Raw genomic sequence first — 18,988 nt, 5'->3', positions numbered from 1 at the left:
TACACCTAGATGCCGTCCTCGTATGATTTATTTATCTAAACACCAAAAATCACGGAGCGCACCACCTAGACGTCATCATCAGCTACCCTATTTATCTAGACACCTTCCTTGAAAGATTTTTACACCAAAACACCGAATACTACGGAGCACACATTTATAATTCAAGCAGAGGAGCAGACAATGTAGGCTCAATAGCTTGTGCGGCCAACTTCACAATCTAACCACTCGGTCAAACTGCACGCAGCTAACTTAACGGTCTTACCACTTTTTGGGCTGAAGAAAAATTAAGCAAGTGGTTTCAGCATTTTTGTTCACCTCCATACTTGTTTATTATGTTAAAGCTGGTTTATTGCTGATATTTTGGTTTAAAATCATAGTTTGGCATACCAGTATAAACATTTATCAAAATTAGCTGGTTACATGAATGATAAATAATTTATTTCCTTAATTGAAAATTCGAGAGACCAATATAGAAGTAAATAGTGTCACGGGCGCCGAGGCGTCGTCTGCTTCTCAAACTCGCCTTCGTGGCGCTCCCGCGCCACTTGATTATGAAATTATACTATTAAAAGCGAAAATTGAAATTAGTGGGTTGGCGAGCGAAACGAGCAGGGGGGTACCCCCCTTGTAATTTAAAAAAAAAGTATTCATGTGTGACAACTTTTTATAATATAAAATATATTTTTTTAATATTTTCAGTTCTTGTATCAATTTCTAAGTTTTGGTATGATAGTATCATCTGCTTTAATGATCTGGAAAGGACTGATGGTTGTAACGGGTAGCGAAAGTCCAATTGTTGTGGTTCTAAGGTAAGACATAAAGAAAATCTTTCATTTTTATTATTCTCTTATTCCTGGAAATAATTTTTATTTAGGATTAACATTGACCTCCATCTTTCTCTAAATTTTTCAGCAACTATCCGAAAATTGCGTTTACAATTTCTCTGGCTAGATCCGCCGATCCGCTTACAGCACTTGATTTTTCATAAATATTTTCATAGACAACATAACGCTTTGACTTCCGCGCACTCGCTATGTTACTCTCTCCCACATTACATTCAATTATATTTTCTTAACACGTGCATGAGAAAGACCCGTTTCAATGCATCTAAAGTGAATAGCAAGCTGTTTATTTCGAGCGTGCGGAAGATGAATCAAATTTTTAAAAATTTTGAAAATTTTTGAAAGAGTGGCTTACGACTTAAAATGTTCAACTTACCATTCACTCTATATGCATGAAAACGGGTCTTTACAGGCACTTGTCAAAAAAAGTACAGCGTGTAACAAGGGTGGGAGGACAATTTCTACCTCGGGTGAGATTTTCTCGTCAGAAATAGCCCGTTTCCCTCCCTAGTTGCACAATATACTATTACTAGTGGGGCTTCGCCCCCTGCTCGATTCGCTCGCCAACCCCCCATTTTAGTTTCTGTGTGATTTTTATTTTGAAAATGTTATTTTCATGACCTGATGATTACGTTCTAGTTGGTTGAGAGTTATTTTATTGTATTATATAAAATTTATAGATCATAAAAAAGTCAAGACTTTAATGTTTGTCGAAATAGAGAAAATCAAAAGAAAAAACGTAATAGTACTGAATTAACGCCGAACTTCTACTGCTAATGGCATTTGAAATATATAGTTTTTTTTCTATTTTTTCGGAAATTGTTTTAAAATAAAATCTGGATTGTTGTTATTTTTGATTTTATGTTACTATTATAAATAAACCTGGATCTTTTTATTTTTACGTAGCATAATAAGGAAAAAAAATCTGTTTTTCATTTTATTAATGTGTTTTGGTTACATAGCGATTCTTTAATTTACTTTTTTGTGATAATTTTATCGAAAGAGTTAATAAAAATAGTAAATGTGTACCAAAAAGTGAATAATATTTTCTATCTTTTCACCGCGGATAATTTAGATTAACGTTTATCGTTCTTTTGTTATGCACCAAAAGTGAATTTTTTTTAAACCGTTGTAACTCGATCACTAGACTGTATAAGTTCTACAAAAATCATGTATTTTTAGCTGCTTATTAGCTGTATTCGATTTATTTTTTGTCAATATTTTTTCGAAAACTTCAGGTTAAATCTTACACCAAAGTACATGAGTTATGATTTTAACTGCAATATTTTTTAAGTGATATTGTTTTGTAAATTTGGTTTTATTAATGAATACATTTAAACAATTGAGAGCTCACGTAATTAATATGGCGGCACAAAGGATGAAAATACATATAAATGTATACATAACATAACCCATTTTATTTTTTCCAAAATCATAATACAAATAAATGAGAAAGATAATGCTTCAAAATAAAAATATATTCATAGTGCATAAATTGATGTACTTTAATGCCCTCTCTTTAGGTTAGATCTTGATCCTTCGAGCCGCCATGCATATTGAAAAACTTAAACTCGTTTTAAAACCTACTTAAACATATAAATTTTAAATTAATCATATTAAGGCGTAGATACCTATCAGCAAAAAATTGATATATAACAAATTCTTATCCTATTTTCTAATGTATATAAGTATTTATATGTATATAGTAAAACGATGTCTGTTCCATATTAAAACGTTGCGCTTACAAACTAATGCTCCTACACTCGCAGTGACTTTTTTTTGGATATAGTTTTTGGATAGAGAGAGAGAAGTAAGAGAGACAGAGAGACAAAGCAGGACTAGTAATGCAGAGAGAGAGAGAGAGAGAGAGAGAGAGAGAGAGAGAGAGAGAGAGAGAGAGAGAGCTTCTTGAATACTGCGATGGATGTAGTGTTACGGAGGTGTGATGGCAGGTTGTTCCATAGGTATGAAAGTAGGGATATCCAGAGGTGTCACTTCCCCCCTAACAGGCCGGAGTGCTACGCGAAAGTCGAAGTAAGCCAGTACGTATGATGGTACGGCAGTGTTAAACATTTTTCGTAAGAAACAAGCAGTGAAATACTTCCTGCGTCCGGCAGTGGTAAGCCACTGCAGCTCCCGCCTGTATGGGGAGATGTGCTCATCTCTTCTTACACCATAGATATACCGAATCCCCTGTTCACGAGCCTCTGTAGTTTTAAGTCGAGTTCCTGCGTCAGGTCACAGTATACAAGAGAACAGTAGTCGTATAAGGGGAAACAGGAGCGCTTGCACTAAGTGCTTGCGCAATCTGAGATTGGTACTTTTTCTGAAAAAGTAAAGCCTGTACATTAGCGAGTGAGCACGCTTACACACTTGTGTAACGTGCTCCTTCCACGTGAGTTTAGAGTCAAGCACCAATCCCAGATTACGCACAGAAGATTCAAAGCTGACCTGGGCACCCCCAATGTTGATATAGGTGTTAGCTATTGAAGGTAGTGCATTTATGTAGTAGGGGGAGCCCAAGACAATTGCTTTGATTTTGGTAACATTGAGTTTTAGCAAGTTCTGTGCAGTCCAGCCCATTATCCTCTCGGCATTAGCACTCATCCTGTTTGATAAAGAATCGAGCTCCTCAAGGTGGCATTGACTGTAAATTTGCAAGTCATCCGCATAGATGAGATGGGAAACATCGGTATCAAGACAAAAACCGATGTCGTTGATGTACAATGCGAACAGCAAGGGACCCAGAACGGACCCCTGCGGGACGCCGATGTTAAGACGCCGAGGGGAGGAACGTTCGCTATTGTCACCAACGACGGCCTGCTCTCTCCCAGTGAGGTTGGAGGAAAACCAGCGGATGACCTGCTTTGAGAAGCCGAAGGTGGATAGCTTTCTCAGGAGCCTGACGTGACACACAGTGTCAAACGCCTTGCTAAAGTCAAAGAGAAGCAGAAGTGTTACTTTCTTTTTATTTATCCCGGCGACTTGCCTGTGCACCAGCCACCCCAGGGCCTTGGATAGAAAGCAGAGAAGTGAAATCGGACAGTAGTCAGTCACGGCTGTTGGTGAACTGACTTTGTTGAGTGCGCGCACAAGTGACAATTTCCAGGCAGATTGGAAGCAGGGTTCGCTCAGGGACAGGTTGAAAATATGACTTAGTAAGGGAGCAAGAACCGGCAATGCTTTTGAAATAACAACCTGTGGGATGCCGTCACTTCCCCTGGCCTGGGTGTCAAAGTGCGAAACCGCAGCCAACACGTCTGATTCCGTTATAGTGCTGAACTCGAAGTGTTCCGGGAGGTCAAGACTTTCCAGGGTGAGAAGATAATCCTCAACGGCAGAGGCCAACGGATCGTTGGAGATTGCGCTGAAATGCCTGTTGAGTTCATCTGTGGTAAATCGGGATGGTAATGGGGCCTTAGTGGCAGAAATTTCGAGTTTCTCCAGCTCTCTCCAGATCTCGGCAACGTCGGTCAAGGTAGATAGGCGTGAATAATAATAATTCAGCCTGGCTTCCTCGACTTGTTTGTGAGCATAGTCTCTAGCTAGTCTGTAAATGCGGAGATCCGAATCGAGCCTAGAGTCCCTGAAACGCCTGTAAAGTCCATCCCTCTCGGATACAATGTCAAGAAGAGCCGTGGTGTACCACGGGTGACGTTGTCGTCTTGGTGTCACAGTCCGCAATGGGGCGAGATGATTGATGGCGTTCGTTAGATTAGCGTTAAGTATAGATGGGACGTTTCACGTCAACCGGACGATCAGTGCACCCAAAATTTGGGTTAACCTAACAAGACGTTTGAGGTCTCAAAATGATCGTCTGGTCAAGGGCTTTTGAAAAAGTTCTGACCTTTTCAAAAATCCAATGTGGCGCATAAAATATGGAACCTGAAACCCACGTTTTCATAGCACATTCAACAAAAACAATAGTAAAAATGTTCTAATTTGTGAAATATCCCACCAAAAAGCATGTACAACTCATGATAGGACATATTATGGACAATGCTGACGGAATTCCAAAATCAAAAATGGCGGAATCAAAATGGTGGACATTATACATCCACCAAACCCATTTTACCGCAACAAATGATTTTTGATCAGTTTAAAGTATCGATATGGGGGTTTGTGAGGTAAATGGTTATAAATGTATTATCGGAATCAGTATTTGTGCACATGAATCTTATATTTTTCCGGTCTATTAGATTTAGAATTATCTGTCTGCGGTTTTTGCACTTACATTTTTCTATTGTTCTGTGTATATGTATATGCCTGCGTGGATGGAAAAAATTATAATTTCGCCAAATGAATCAATCTTTAATGACATTTTGTGCACTCTTATCAATTCTGGCTCCTCGTTCGTGGAGTTTTTACTGGTGATAAATGGCTTTCGCCGATATCATAAATTACTCTGTTCCTAGGTTCATTGGCATTTGAGTAATGCATGACTTTCAACGTTTCATTATTTTCTGGGATAAATCTATGCCCCATTTGTATGTTTGTGACAGGTGGACAGTTTTTAAATCTCTTTGTTAGGAATTGACGAGTTTGTTCGTGATCTTTTTTGGTGTATAAGAAAAATTTTATATTGAATGATCGCCCATTAGCCCAAGAATAAAGAGCTTTAACATCTAGAATTGCTTTATTTTTTGCAGCTTGTAAGCTCGCTCTTATAGCTTCTCTCTTTACTATCGCTCCAACTCCATCGCAACTACGTTTTCCGTGTGCTGTTGCAAAACAGTGCCATTCAGCATCAACGCCAAAATCTCTCTTAAGACTCATTAAACTACTCATTTGATAACGATTTTTAAAATGCTGTTTAGCACCATCAGTAGCATATATTACCTTTTTTACTGTAGGACAAACCTTGCGAATTTCAGGTATAAGCTTTTGCTGCATTATGTATACTGCAGTGGCATCATGAGTAGTACAGTCGGGCATAGATACTGTACTGAAATGCTTTAGCTTGCCTTCAGATTTATAATAAACAACAGCAGGAAAAATCGTACTTTGATCATTATTAAAATGAAATGCCTGTGCAGCATCTTGAGCTGTAAAAGCATAGTTCTCAGCAAAATCCAATTGAGCAAGAAGCTCTTCATCTGAAAGATTATTTTTCTTCCCAGAAATAAACTTTGATTGTTCCTTAGCGATGAAGTGATGAGGTATCAACTTTTCTAGGCTAGAACATAAAGTTTCCATAAATTCTTGCGATGTTAGGCATTGTTTTATCAAAGTGTATCTATCGGTTGATTGCTACGTGCTGAAGATGACTTGATCAATATTGTGCTCATCCGTAATGTTCTCAACGTAATTAGAAAACTTTTGAATGTCCGGACAAAATATGCATTCATTCAAATAACAACTTGGTTTGGGATCCTCACATAGAACGAAATTCAAACAATCTTTATAATTCTTCAGAATATTGTTTGAGATTTTTTCTATATTTACTGCGTCAATCATCGCCTTGAAATTTTGGTGTATCGTACATACACATACATTGTGTGTACCAGAGGATCCTGCAAAGACACAACATTTTGGTCTCAGTTCCGCAAACTTGGTAAGCCCAATCGGATGTTCAGGAAACTGTTCTTTAAATTGATTATGAAGGTTCTTAATATCAGTAAGTAATAATCTTTTCTGCACTTTTATTTTTTCACCATATAAATAAATACTGACGGTATCTTTTTTATTTGGCATAATTCTGCTGTTAAGATCATTTTCGTAAAAATCTTCAACTTTCTGAGTAGTTTCTGCAGGTAATGTTTTTCCACGTTTTGCAACAGGAGAAGCCAAAACTCCATCTGATTCTCTTAACTGTTTTGCTTTACGAGCCATTCTGTGAGACACACCAAATTGGTTCATAATTTTACGTATTGCCCAGTGTTCTGGCAAAATAGTAAGAATACTGACACGTAATGGATCGTTCTCCGGCAGGGATTGGAATTTGTTTTTAAGTCCAGTTAAAATATCTGTAAGATCATCTTGCATAGGTGCATCCGTGTTTGAAACTGAAGGTGAGTCAGTCTCTGATTCAAAATCAACACTCATACTGACGTTTGGAGATGACAAATCATGTAGTTTGTAAAAGGATTTTCTACATGTATCGCAAATCAGTGAAGATGTTGGATAATAAGGATAGACATCTTGAAATTCTTTGGAGATCTTCCTAAGAGATTTGCTGTGTCCTGTATTAATATCAAATGGATTAACGCATCTATCGATACGATATTTTTTCGCAGGAGAAGACATTGTTGTAGGATATGAGAAAGCACAACCAAAACAAAAAAAAACTTAGAAATAACAAAATTACGGCTAGTACAGTTGAACAAGGAGTTGCCGATAAAGTAAGACTTACTCAACAACTGCTTTAAAAAGGATGTTGAAGAAGAAGTCGCTAATGTATCTATTAATGTACCTATTAACTATCCTAAAAAGGACTGTTGGAGAAAAAGTCGCCTATGAATAAAGCCGCTGATGGACTTGCTCACAAACTATCTGAAAAAGACTGTGCCTAGCGGCGCGCCGCGGTGATAAACGCTGCAGCGTGCGTGGCGTGTTCGGCGGGTTGCGCGTTAGCAGGGGCTTTTCGCGAGAGAGCCTGCGGGTGGGTTATGACAAATATCCACCAGTTTATATTGGCCATTTTGGATTTTCAAATTTTGAGGTTAAAATAAGGTGCAGTGGCCCCAAAAACCCTCATATCGATACTTTAAAGTGATCTAAAATTATTTGTTGCGGTAAAATTGGTTTGGTGGTGGTATAATGTCCGCCATTTTGGATCCACCATTTCGAATTTTGAAATGTCGAGGTTAAAATACGATTCAGTGACCCTGAAAACCCCCATATCGATACTTTAAACTGATCAAAAATCATTTGTTGCGGTAAAATGGGTTTGGTGGATGTATAATGTCCACCATTTTGATTCCGCCATTTTTGATTTTGGAATTCCGTCAGCATTGTCAATAATATGTCCTATCATGTGTTGTACATGCTTTTTGGTGGGATATTTCACAAATTAGAACATTTTTACTATTGTTTTTGTTGAATGTGCTATGAAAACGTGGGTTTCAGGCTCCATATTTTATGCGCCACATTGGATTTTTGAAAAGGCCAGAACTTTCTCAAAAGCCCTTGACCAGACGATCATTTTGAGACCTCAAACGTCTTGTGAGGTTAACCCAAATTTTGGGTGCACTGATGGTCCGGTTGACGTGAAACATCCCAGATATGCTTTCGTCGAGTGATGACGTGGTGAGAGATGACCAGTCACATGCTAAGAAAGTCCCTTAGCTTCTCGGCGCTGATTCCTTTAAAGTTTCTGTAAGAATGTTATTATTCCCATCCATATTTTTAGAATAAAGTTTTTGGACGGACAAAAGTTGTGGGATAAGAAAAGCCTGATCATTTAAATGTGACCCGTAAGTGAGTTCGCATTAAAATGACAGACTCGGAGACCTTCGGACAGAGATACCTTAGAACCAGATGAAGACGTGGCAGATGAGCTTGATGGTGGGTGTGGTGGAATGATGTGTGTGTGTTGTAGCCTCAGTGTTGGACGATGTTGGCAGCTGGCAGAAACCGGGCTAAAAAAGTCTCCAGCTCGGCGTCGGTGTTGATGATAGTAGCACGCTCGCTGTCATCGTTACAGCGCATGTATAGTCTCCCTTCCCTGACGAACGTTCGGCAGCCCTGCCTCTTCTTGGCCTCCAGCCTAGCCCTTGTACGCAGCTTGTGGACGTCTGAGGGGAGCAGCTCGTTTATGTTTATGAGGCCTTGATGGTCAGGACTCAGAGCTTTAGCCTCCTCCAGCAAGGTGGCGTCCAATTCGCTGGTGTGTAGCTTGCGTTTCCGGGCTTTGGAGATGACGATCGAGCGTGCAAGCGCACTTGATGATAGGGTAACGGCTAGTGGTGGCAGTCTGCCGTCAGCCCTGGCGGAGCTGTTTGTAGCATCAAACCTCCCCATGGTCCTGACGGATGCTACGTCTCTTCTAAGGACCGTGGGGTCAAGCGCGTTTACAACTGAGAAAGCGAGGAGATGCATCGAGGTTTCACGGGTATAATGCAAACCCGTGACAACGACCACACAGTTCGAGGTCTGCTCCTGGCGCCTCTTGACCTCGGCCAATTCACTGCGTAGGCTGCAAATCTCCGCAGTGTTGGGCACAGTGCTGTCGCTGTCCTGCTGCATCATTGGGCTCCTCGATGACAGATCTTGGATTTGTGCCTGCAGCTCAGTGATGGTGGACTCAGCATTGTGTATGCGAGTTTTGAGTGCAGGCAGCTCATCGAGGGCCTTGAGTCGCTTCTCCAGTGGGACCAGACGCTGCTCAATTTTGGAAATCCTCTCCGGTACGATGTTCTGAGTTTTGAGGGACTCCATTTGAGCATTGCGTATGTCGTCCAGTGCTCCGCGAATGTCCCTCAGAGCAGCCTCAACGGATGGCGTAGGTGTTGTTGTTACTCCGGCCGAGCGGGCTGGTGAGGGATTTCTCGACGTGTTGGCTGATGGTGGTGCTGACCTCGTTTTCTTTTTCGCCGGTTGCTGTTGTTTGGGAGTATTCTTGCCTGCTGTTGTTGTTGCAGTTACTCCCATTGCTTATGTTGTAGCAGAGGTGGATTTGGTCCTCAGTTTGGCACCCTTGGCGTTCCTGTTGTCTGCACATGAGGGACAGGCTATAAACTGCCTGCCGTGCACCACGATAGTTTTGATGTTAACGGTGTTTTGGCACCTGACGTGGTAGTGCAGACCACAAAATTCATACTTCTTGGGGTCTTTGTGCTGTATAGGTTGTTTACAGCTGCTGCATGACTGAGAAGGCACTTCCACACTCTTTTCGCCGTTTGCACTCATTTTTCTTCGATAACTTCGGCTAGATGAAGCGATAGTGGAAAGAGCGCGAAAGTACCGACCTCGATCAGTGTGAAGTCGCTTTGAAAGTTCTCTCACGATGCAGCAGATGTCGCCACGATGTTGATTGCGGAGAGAAAGAGACGCCGTACAAGTGAGGAAACAAGCCAAGCCAAGCCAAGCAGATTTGTAGGTTAGGAGCCGTGTAGAGAGTTTGCTGTAGAAAAGATGACAGAGAAAAATTGCAACCTTCGGCAATTTATGTATTGACGTGAAGGTTGCAAAAAGGAGTGTGCAACTATCTACATATGAAGAGGGCCGGAAGGCAAGAAACAGCAGAAAAACAGTGCAGAAAAATGATGGATAAGCAGAGCTGTCAACTGTACTCACCAGGATTATGCGGACCTATTAGCGGGACTTTATGCAGGCCTATCTGCGTGACTTTGTGCGGTACTTCCTGCGGGTCTTTTGCGCGAGTCGACGAGTCGCGAGACTCACTCTCTCTTTCTCTCTCTCTCTCTCTCTCTCTCTCTCTCTCTCTCTCTCTCTCTCTCTGCATTACTAGTCCTGCTTTATCTCTCTCTCTCTCTCTCTTACTTCGCGATGCTTTTGTACTGTAGTTTTGACCTTATATTAAACAAACTCTTAATTTAGCTCGGTCTGTATCATTTCGCTTGTGATTCTATCTTTTTACACGCATCCCTCCTAATTATTATTCGCGACCAAACTGCGTTGTTAGCTAAAAATGCTATTATTAGCTAAAAATAAAAATAACTATAAATTTTTAGCCAATAATTCAAGGCCTCTGACATTCTGTGATCTATACTGGGAATAAAAAATGCTAAAAATGCTGAAATAACCAACTTTGAGTGATCTGATATGCTCCCCTCGCGCTCCCCACGTCGTGGTGCTCCGCTAGGCGGAGCGTCGGTCCGCATGCTGTCGTTGGAGGGGACCCCTACAGCTACTCCTCCACCAGTGACAAGGGCGAACTGCTTGAGGAACGATGATAAGTTCCTGTAGAGTATTCCTGCCTAGAAGGGAAGCTGTGGATGTTCGATGTAGCGCCTGGTTGGCTGGATGGACGTGTATAATAGTAGTAATACGTCCGCAGAAGTCCATGGCCGGTGATGTTGGTTAAAAATAAAAAAAAAGGTGTCTGCCTGGGCTGCAGTGTCTTCGTCTGGAAGTTGCTGGGCAGCGTCCAGATTTGTGAGCAAAAGGGCTTAAGAGATGAGATAGACGTTCTCAGGGTTGCCCTTGATGTAGGTTGAGAAATGAGCTCGATGTAGCTATTTTTTCGGCTCTTTGGTTTTCTGGAATTTCGGCAGCTGGCTGCGGGCGCTGTTTTACTGTTTGTAAAGTCAAGTAGGTAGCAAGTTGTGCATGTTGTTTTGATGCGTATGCTGTGTGTTTCTATCTCTCTTTTGAGTTTCGAGATTTTCACATGTCTATTTAATTTTTCGAGTTTTCTATGTTTCTGATTCTTTCTTTCGGTTTTAATAAAGTTATTTGAATTCACAAAGTATGATTTCTGTATTTTTTGATATTAAAAACAATATTTTTTCTTTTGTTAATTTTTTATGAATCGTGCATTTAGTTTTCAAAATAAGGCTTAAGATTATTGATCTGGCTATTTTTCCGCTTTTCGCATCGGATACGTTTAGCGCTTCGAGATTTTTTAAATAAATTATTGAGCTCGGGGAGCGTGGGGTAGCTGGGTTTAAACGCTTTGGTTTTTGATTTATCCTCGCTGTGCTCGCCTTCCTCCGATGTGTCGAGGAGTTTTTATAAATAAATTATTGAGCTCAAGGAGCGTGGTGTAGTTGGGATTAGGCGCTTTGAAGTTTAATTTATACTCGCTTCGCTCGCCTTCCTTCGATGTGCCGAGGTGTTGATTAAATAAATTATTGAGCTCGGGGAGCGTGGTGTAGTTGGGTTTAAGCGCTTTGGTTTTTGATTTATACTCGCTTCGCTCGCCTTCCTTCGATGTGCCGAGGTGTTGATTAAATAAATTATTGATCTCGGGGAGCGTGGTGTAGCTGGGTTTAAGCGCTTTGGTTTTTGATTTATACTCGCTTCGCTCTTCTTCCTTCGATGTGCCGAGGTGTTGATTAAATAAATTATTGAGCTCGGGGAGCGTGGTGTAGTTGGGTTTAAGCACTTTGGTTTTTGATTTATACTCGCTTCGCTCGCCTTCCTCCGATGTGTCGAGGAGTTTTTATAAATAAATTATTGAGCTCAAGGAGCGTGGTGTAGTTGGGATTAGGCGCTTTGAAGTTTAATTTATACTCGCTTCGCTCGCCTTCCTTCGATGTGCCGAGGTGTTGATTAAATAAATTATTGAGCTCGGGGAGCGTGGTGTAGTTGGGTTTAAGCGCTTTGGTTTTTGATTTATACTCGCTTCGCTCGCCTTCCTTCGATGTGCCGAGGTGTTGATTAAATAAATTATTGATCTCGGGGAGCGTGGTGTAGCTGGGTTTAAGCGCTTTGGTTTTTGATTTATACTCGCTTCGCTCTTCTTCCTTCGATGTGCCGAGGTGTTGATTAAATAAATTATTGAGCTCGGGGAGCGTGGTGTAGTTGGGTTTAAGCACTTTGGTTTTTGATTTATACTCGCTTCGCTCGCCTTCGTCCGATGAGCCGAGATGTAGTTTAAGTAATTTATTGAGTTCAGAGAGCGTAGGTTAAATGGGTTTATTAATTTCGGTTTTATATTTACTTTTTGCTTCCTTCTACTCGCCTCACCTTCCTTCGTTGTTTCGATGCATTGAAATTTACGGTACTGATAACAGATTTGTAATCAGAGACCCTAAAATCCCCTGGTAGTATATAGCTTTTTCACAAAACTCAAATTATGCAGTAATTCGCATCAACAAAGTTGTTTAAACAAATCATTTTGTAAATCTGATATCAGATTTGTAATTAGCGACCCCAAAAACCCCTTATAGTACATAGGTTGAAGCGTAATTAAAATATTTTACAATTCCAGTACATAGTGTAAAAGGGGCTTTATCGTTTTATTGCATTTATATTGTTGTTTAAACGTTTAAACATTTTAAAATTATAACATAAAATTTGATGTGGAATTTAATGCAATTATTTTTAACAAGGAAAAAGAGATTGACTAAGAAAATATTTTTTTTAAAATGTCCGCATATCGAAGGGAGGCGAGCCAGAGAGAGAGAAGATAATATTAACTAAGATGATAATATCATTTATAGAGAATAATTTAGCAAAAGTCCCTCAATCAAACTCTTACCTTTGGGTAAAACCAAAACTCTAGCTGTGTGAGGTTGGTAGGTTTAGGAATTTTGGTTTTTGATGCTACTTTCACGCTCGCTCGCCTCTTTTTAATATGCCGACGTATTTGAAATAATATTTTACGATTCAAAGTCATACTGAATGGGGTAGGTGGGTTTAAGGATTTTAGTTTTTAATCTCACTCTTGCGCTCGCTCGCCTTTCTTCAACGTGCAGACATGTTTAAAAATTTAATTTGATTTTTACGTAGGCTTATGTACTTAGGATTTAATATTTTCGTTTTATGTTAGGAACTTGCCGTGTCTGGTGTGGTTGGTTTTAGGAGATTTTAGTTTAGTATTATTTTTTCATTTGCATCTCGCTGTGCATGCGGTAGGTAGATTTAAGTTTATGGGATATATTAATATTTACGTATGATATTCAAATCTTGGGTAACTAGATTTGGTGCTTAGGGTCTTTAAACAATCCTTGTGCAAAAGCATATAAAATGATGTATGAAAGAGAACGTGAAGAAAATATTAATGCTCATAATTATAATATAATACCTCCTGAAATAGTAATGTTATTAACATCATCATGTAATAATCAATTTTTTTTTTTTTTTACATGGCATTTGGAACTCGAAAGTTCATCGCCTCATCTACGCAAGCCTTCCACGCTGCCCTATCTTGTGTCAACCCCACCCAAGATGCACCTCTCCGATCGACACCCACCCGTCCTATTTCTACTAGATCCGCTTTTACGTTGTCCTCCCATCTACGTCTAGGTCTACCTAGAGGTCGCGTTACCATCGGCCTGCCCTTCATGACACGCGCTGCCGTACGGTCGTCTCCCATTCTCGCTACGTGCCCTGCCCATCCCAATCTGCGCGATTTTATTATTCTGTTAATATTTGGTGACGCGTACAAATTGTGTAACTCATCATTGTGTAGTCTCCTCCATTCCCCGGTTTCCTCATCTTTCTTCGGCCCGTATATTTTTCGCAAGACTTTATTTTCAAATACCCTAAAACGGTTGTCCGCCTGCTTAGTGAGAGCCCACGTTTCGCACCCGTACAGAACCACCGGCAGTATTATTGTCCTGTATATTCTTATTTTAACGTTTTTAGACAACAGCCTCGACTTAAGTAAATTACTCACGGCGTAGTAGCAAGCATTACCCGAATGGAGTCTCTTATTTATTTCGACATTAATCTCGTTTCTATCATTTATGGTCGTACCCAGATACCTGAATTCGATAACCTTTTCAAAAGTAAAATTCCCAACTCTGAGATCTTCCTCCCCTCTGCAGATCCCTAGCTTATCCACAATCATGTACTTTGTTTTTGATTCACTCACTTCTAACTCTGTATACTCCACCGCTTTTATGAGGATTTCCGCGTTTCTTGCTAACGTTTCCCTACAATCCCTCAGTATATCCAAATCATCTGCGTAGCCTAGTATCTGCGTTGTTCCATTAAGCGTTGCGCCCATCTGGCTAACCTGCATTTTTCTAACGGCATACTCTAACGTTAAGTTGAACAGCACCGTAGAGAGTCCATCCCCTTGTTTTAAACCATCGCGTATCATGAAGGGTTCTGATACATTACCGCCTACTCGGACCTTTCCCGTGCTTCCGTTCAGACATATTTGAATTAATCTCACGAGTTTTTTCGATACACCGAGAAGTACTAGAATTTGATACATTTTGCTTCGCTTAATAGAGTCGTACGCTTTTTTAAAATCTATAAATAGTTGGTGTATGGTTTCGCAAAATTCCCACTTTTTCTCTAACAACTGTCTTATGGTAAACATTTGATCGCTCTCGATCTGTTGCGCCGAAATCCGCACTGATAATCTCCTACTATATCTTCCGCGAATGGAGTGAGTCTAGCTTGTATTACGTTTGACAGAACTTTGTAGCACGTTGCTAAAAGTGAAATACCCCTATAGTTATTGCAGTCTGTCTTATCCCCCTTTTTAAAAATCAGTTTAATGATAGATTCCTTCCAATTTTCGGGTATTGTTTCATTTTTCTAGATAGCACATACTAGTTTATAGATTTTGAAAGTGAGCTCGACGCCTCCATATTTGAGTAACTCAGCTGGTATAGAGTCATTTCCCGCGGCTTTGTTGTTTTTTAGTTTTTTAATCGCGGCCTCTACTTCTTGGTAGCTCGGTTCCTCCACGTGGGGTTCAGCAGTGTGAATTTCGTCCCCTAATTCTTCGCTATTTTCGTGCACGTTTAATAATTTATCGAAAAAATGTTTCCACAGCGACAGTAATTCGTTGTCATTTGTTACGAGGTTCCCGTTTTCGTCCTTCATCAATTGCGCTCTACTCCTAAAACCCTTTCTGATGGCGTTAATCCCTCTGTACATTTCGCGGGGGTTATTTTCCTTACTGTTAGTTTCTATTCTCCTAATAAGATTCTTTTGATACTCCCGCTTCTTATTTCTGTAGATCGCGCTCGTCCGTTTCCTTACGTTAGAATACTCTTCTACTGTCCTATCGCTTCTATTTTGTAAGCTATCTAATTTAGCCTTTTTGCGCCTTTCAAACCAGAGTTCGCACTCTTCGTTAAACCATGGTTTGCTCTTTGGCTTTTTCTTTTTACCCAGTACTTTGTTCGCGGCCTCTTTTACCGTTTTTTCGATGTCCCCCCATAAGCTATTCGGTTCGCCATTCCCCTCCGGCGATATGTTTGCTTCATCAAGTGCCTGAAACCTGTCATTAATTTCTATCTGGTACCTAATTCGCTCTGTTCTATCTTGTAGTTTCTCAATATCGAAGCTTTCTACCTTGTTTGCTCGCTTACTATTTTGATTCGCTACTAGTCTAGCTCTTAATTTGGCTACTACTAGGAAGTGGTCCGAGTCGCTATCTGCCCCTCTGTAAGCCCTTACGTCAAGAACATTAGTATAACGTCTTTTTTCAATGAGGAAATGATCAATTTGGTTCTGTGTGGCCCCGTCCGGCGATGTCCACGTTGCCTTGTGTATATTCTTGTGCTTAAAACACGTAGTTTTGATTATAAGATCTTTTGCCGCCGCGAAATTTATGACCCTAATACCGTTATCATTGCTGGCTTCGTGCAGGCTTTCCTTACCTATAGTAGGCCTAAACATTTCCTCCCTACCTATTTTAGCGTTGAAATCGCCTAATACTATTCTTGTGTCGTAAGACGCGAACTGGTCGATTACCTGCTCTAAAGTTTCGTAATAGAGATCCTTAGCTTCTTCTTCTTTGTCCTCCGTAGGACAGTGTACATTAATAAATACATATCTATACCATTCACCTTCGATAATGATGTACGAGAGCCTATCATTGACGGATTTGAAACTTTTAACCGAATGTATGATGCTTTTGCTTACGAGAAATCCGGTGCCTAGAGATCCCCCACTCCCGGCCCCATACAGGTACGTGAAGTTACCCGATGCTAGTACTCCGCCATCTGGCCACCGCGATTCCTGTATTGCTACCAAATCTAGATTGTACCTATCAGCTTCCTTTACGAGTTCTTTAAACGCACCTGCTCTGTATAGACTGCGAACATTCCAAGTTCCGACCCTTAAGTCCCTTTTGGTTCGGATTTGATTTTTTTGAGCCATGATGTTATGTTAAACCCGCGCGCTTCGGATCCTGTTCCGATCGCAGGTGAGTCCACCGTTCTAGAGGTGATAACCTCCATACCTCTCTAGAACTAAGTATGAGAGCTTTCCGACTTTGACGAGGACAGTGTCAATTCGTCGTCAGACACACTACGGTTTCATTCTCGCATCCTAACGCCCCCCTGCAAGGCAGCGCGCCTTCGCTGGCATCGTTACCGCGTAAGACCAGGTGACGAATCATTCTACACATCCCCTTTCGGGGCAGTTGTCATCGCTCCCGCATCCTCCTCGGCAGCAGGATTTTGGCCCATTTTTGTAATGTGTGATGAAAGAGATAGATTGAGAGATAAGAGATAATGTGAAGTGTTTTTGTTGTTGTGGTGCTTGCGTAGTGTTTCTAGATGAATGCGTTCGACAGTGTGGGCTCATCACACCCACGCCTGTTCCTATCGGCTGTCCGCGGCTGCTTATTCAATTTATTCGCAGCTAACCTCTTTCTCAGGGGCTGTTCCTCTATCCGCAACCTAAGGACGCGCTGTGTAGTGGTGATAGGCACCCACCCGTCCGATCTGGACGACAACGCCCAAGACCCGCTTAGGGTAGCGGCATTGTAACAGTCATGTAATAATCATACAAAGAATAAATCATATTTCGCAACATGTAATGAAATTGCTGTTGTATATATAGGAAATTATGGCGAACCTCCGTTTGACCGTAATATACATATTCATCCAAAAACTGAAAAACCACAACAGATAAATATTCTCATTAAAAATCTTGACCAATGACATATCCTTTGATATTTCCTTTTGTTCATCCAGGTTGACAACCTTATATAAAATGTACAAATAAAGAATATAAAAATAATAATATATATACACACTACAGTTTTATTCATATAGATTAAGCATACGTAATGATTTCAATCCTTATTTAAATTTGTAAAATTGATCACAATAATTCATTGTTGTTGTTTGGACAAGGATCGAAGGATGTTGATTATATTACTTACGTACTCACCAAGCATAATTATGAACTAAAATGTATAAAGAATTAATGTATTACGTTTCCAATCGGGCAAATATTGATAATTCTCAAATTGGATAAATGGTAATATTACCATCATCTTATGTAGGAAGTCCTAAATCAATACAACAACATTATTTAGATTCAATGACATAACTACCACCAAGTCGACGGAAAACCAGATATTTTTATAACACTGACATGTAATCCAAATTGGAAGGAAATTCAAGAGAATTTATTACTGTATGAAAGCACAATAGATCGTCCTGATTTAATCTCAAGAGTCTTCCATGAAAAAGTTAAAATTTTAAAAACCGAACTATTAAAAAATAATAGTTTTAGTAAAGTTAAAGGTTGTGTTTACGTAATAGAATTTCAAAAAAAGGGATTACCATACATTCATATGTTATTATGGTTGCATACCAATGATAAATTTCGAGATACTGATCAAATTGATTCATAACATCTGGTGACTTTAGAGAAACCCTGCCTATAGTAAGGCATAGAAACAGAACAAAAAGCCTTGAAACATGTCTAAAAAGGAGTTTTTTATGGTCAAAATTTTCGACACTATCATTAAGTGAGAATCTACGATTACAAAATCCAGATAATAAATTTAAAAATTAGTTACTTGCCATAGGTGAAAACAAAAATATGACTAAATATGAATTACAAAATAATATAAGAGAAACACCAAAAATTTATTTGTGAAAATGATTTAATGACAGATATTTTTGGACATAAAATTGATCCTAATAATTCGACATTAAAAAATAAAGTGATATTGTCACCGTTAAATTCTAATGTACTAAAAATAAATGAATGTATAGTTGAAAGAATAGATAGAGTCCACTATATATACTATAGTGTTGATCGAATCTAAAGTGACGCAGATGACAAATTGACAAACAAGATACCTACAGAATATTTGAATTCATTAACACCTAATGGATTGCCACCACATAAATTAATATTAAAAAAGGTACAATAATTAGTTGTTTAAAAAATTTAGATATTGATGGTAGTCTTTGTAATGGTACAAGATTGATAATTAAAGATATGAAACAATATGTTTTTACAGCAGAAATTATTACTAGAAAATATTCCGGTAAACAAGTATTATTGCCTCGTATCGATTTAGCTCCATCACTAGATAAAATACCATTTGGTATGGTTAAAAGGCAATTTCCAATAAGACTTAGCTTTGCTATGACAGTAAATAAATCTCAAGGCCAATCTTTTGACAAAGTTGGTTTATATTTATCCACTCCAGTATTTAGTCACGGTTAGTTATATGTTGCATTATCAAGAACAACATTAAAAGAGAAATTAAACATTTTTAAATGATGAATCTGCATACAAAAATAATAAAAATATTAAAAATAATGAATGTAAAAAACGAAAATTAAACGACGAAATGA

General features: G+C 39.5%; 1 protein-coding gene across 2 annotated transcripts in view; it reads left to right on the top strand.

Moving 5' to 3' along the window:
• The window catches only part of Spase18-21 (signal peptidase 18 kDa subunit), an 86,476-nt gene that overhangs the window by 30,045 nt on the left and 37,443 nt on the right, over window positions 1-18,988 (top strand). For both annotated transcript variants that reach the window (NM_001159924.1, XM_032602131.1), the window contains 1 exon segment: window positions 700-809. In NM_001159924.1, coding sequence (NP_001153396.1) covers window positions 700-809 — 110 coding nt within the window.

Source organism: Nasonia vitripennis (assembly GCF_009193385.2).
Source record: "Nasonia vitripennis strain AsymCx chromosome 5 unlocalized genomic scaffold, Nvit_psr_1.1 chr5_random0002, whole genome shotgun sequence".
NCBI classification, from domain to species: Eukaryota; Metazoa; Arthropoda; class Insecta; order Hymenoptera; family Pteromalidae; genus Nasonia; species Nasonia vitripennis.
Note: the sequence above shows the minus strand (reverse complement) of the source record. Positions and strands in the feature narration are given on the sequence as shown.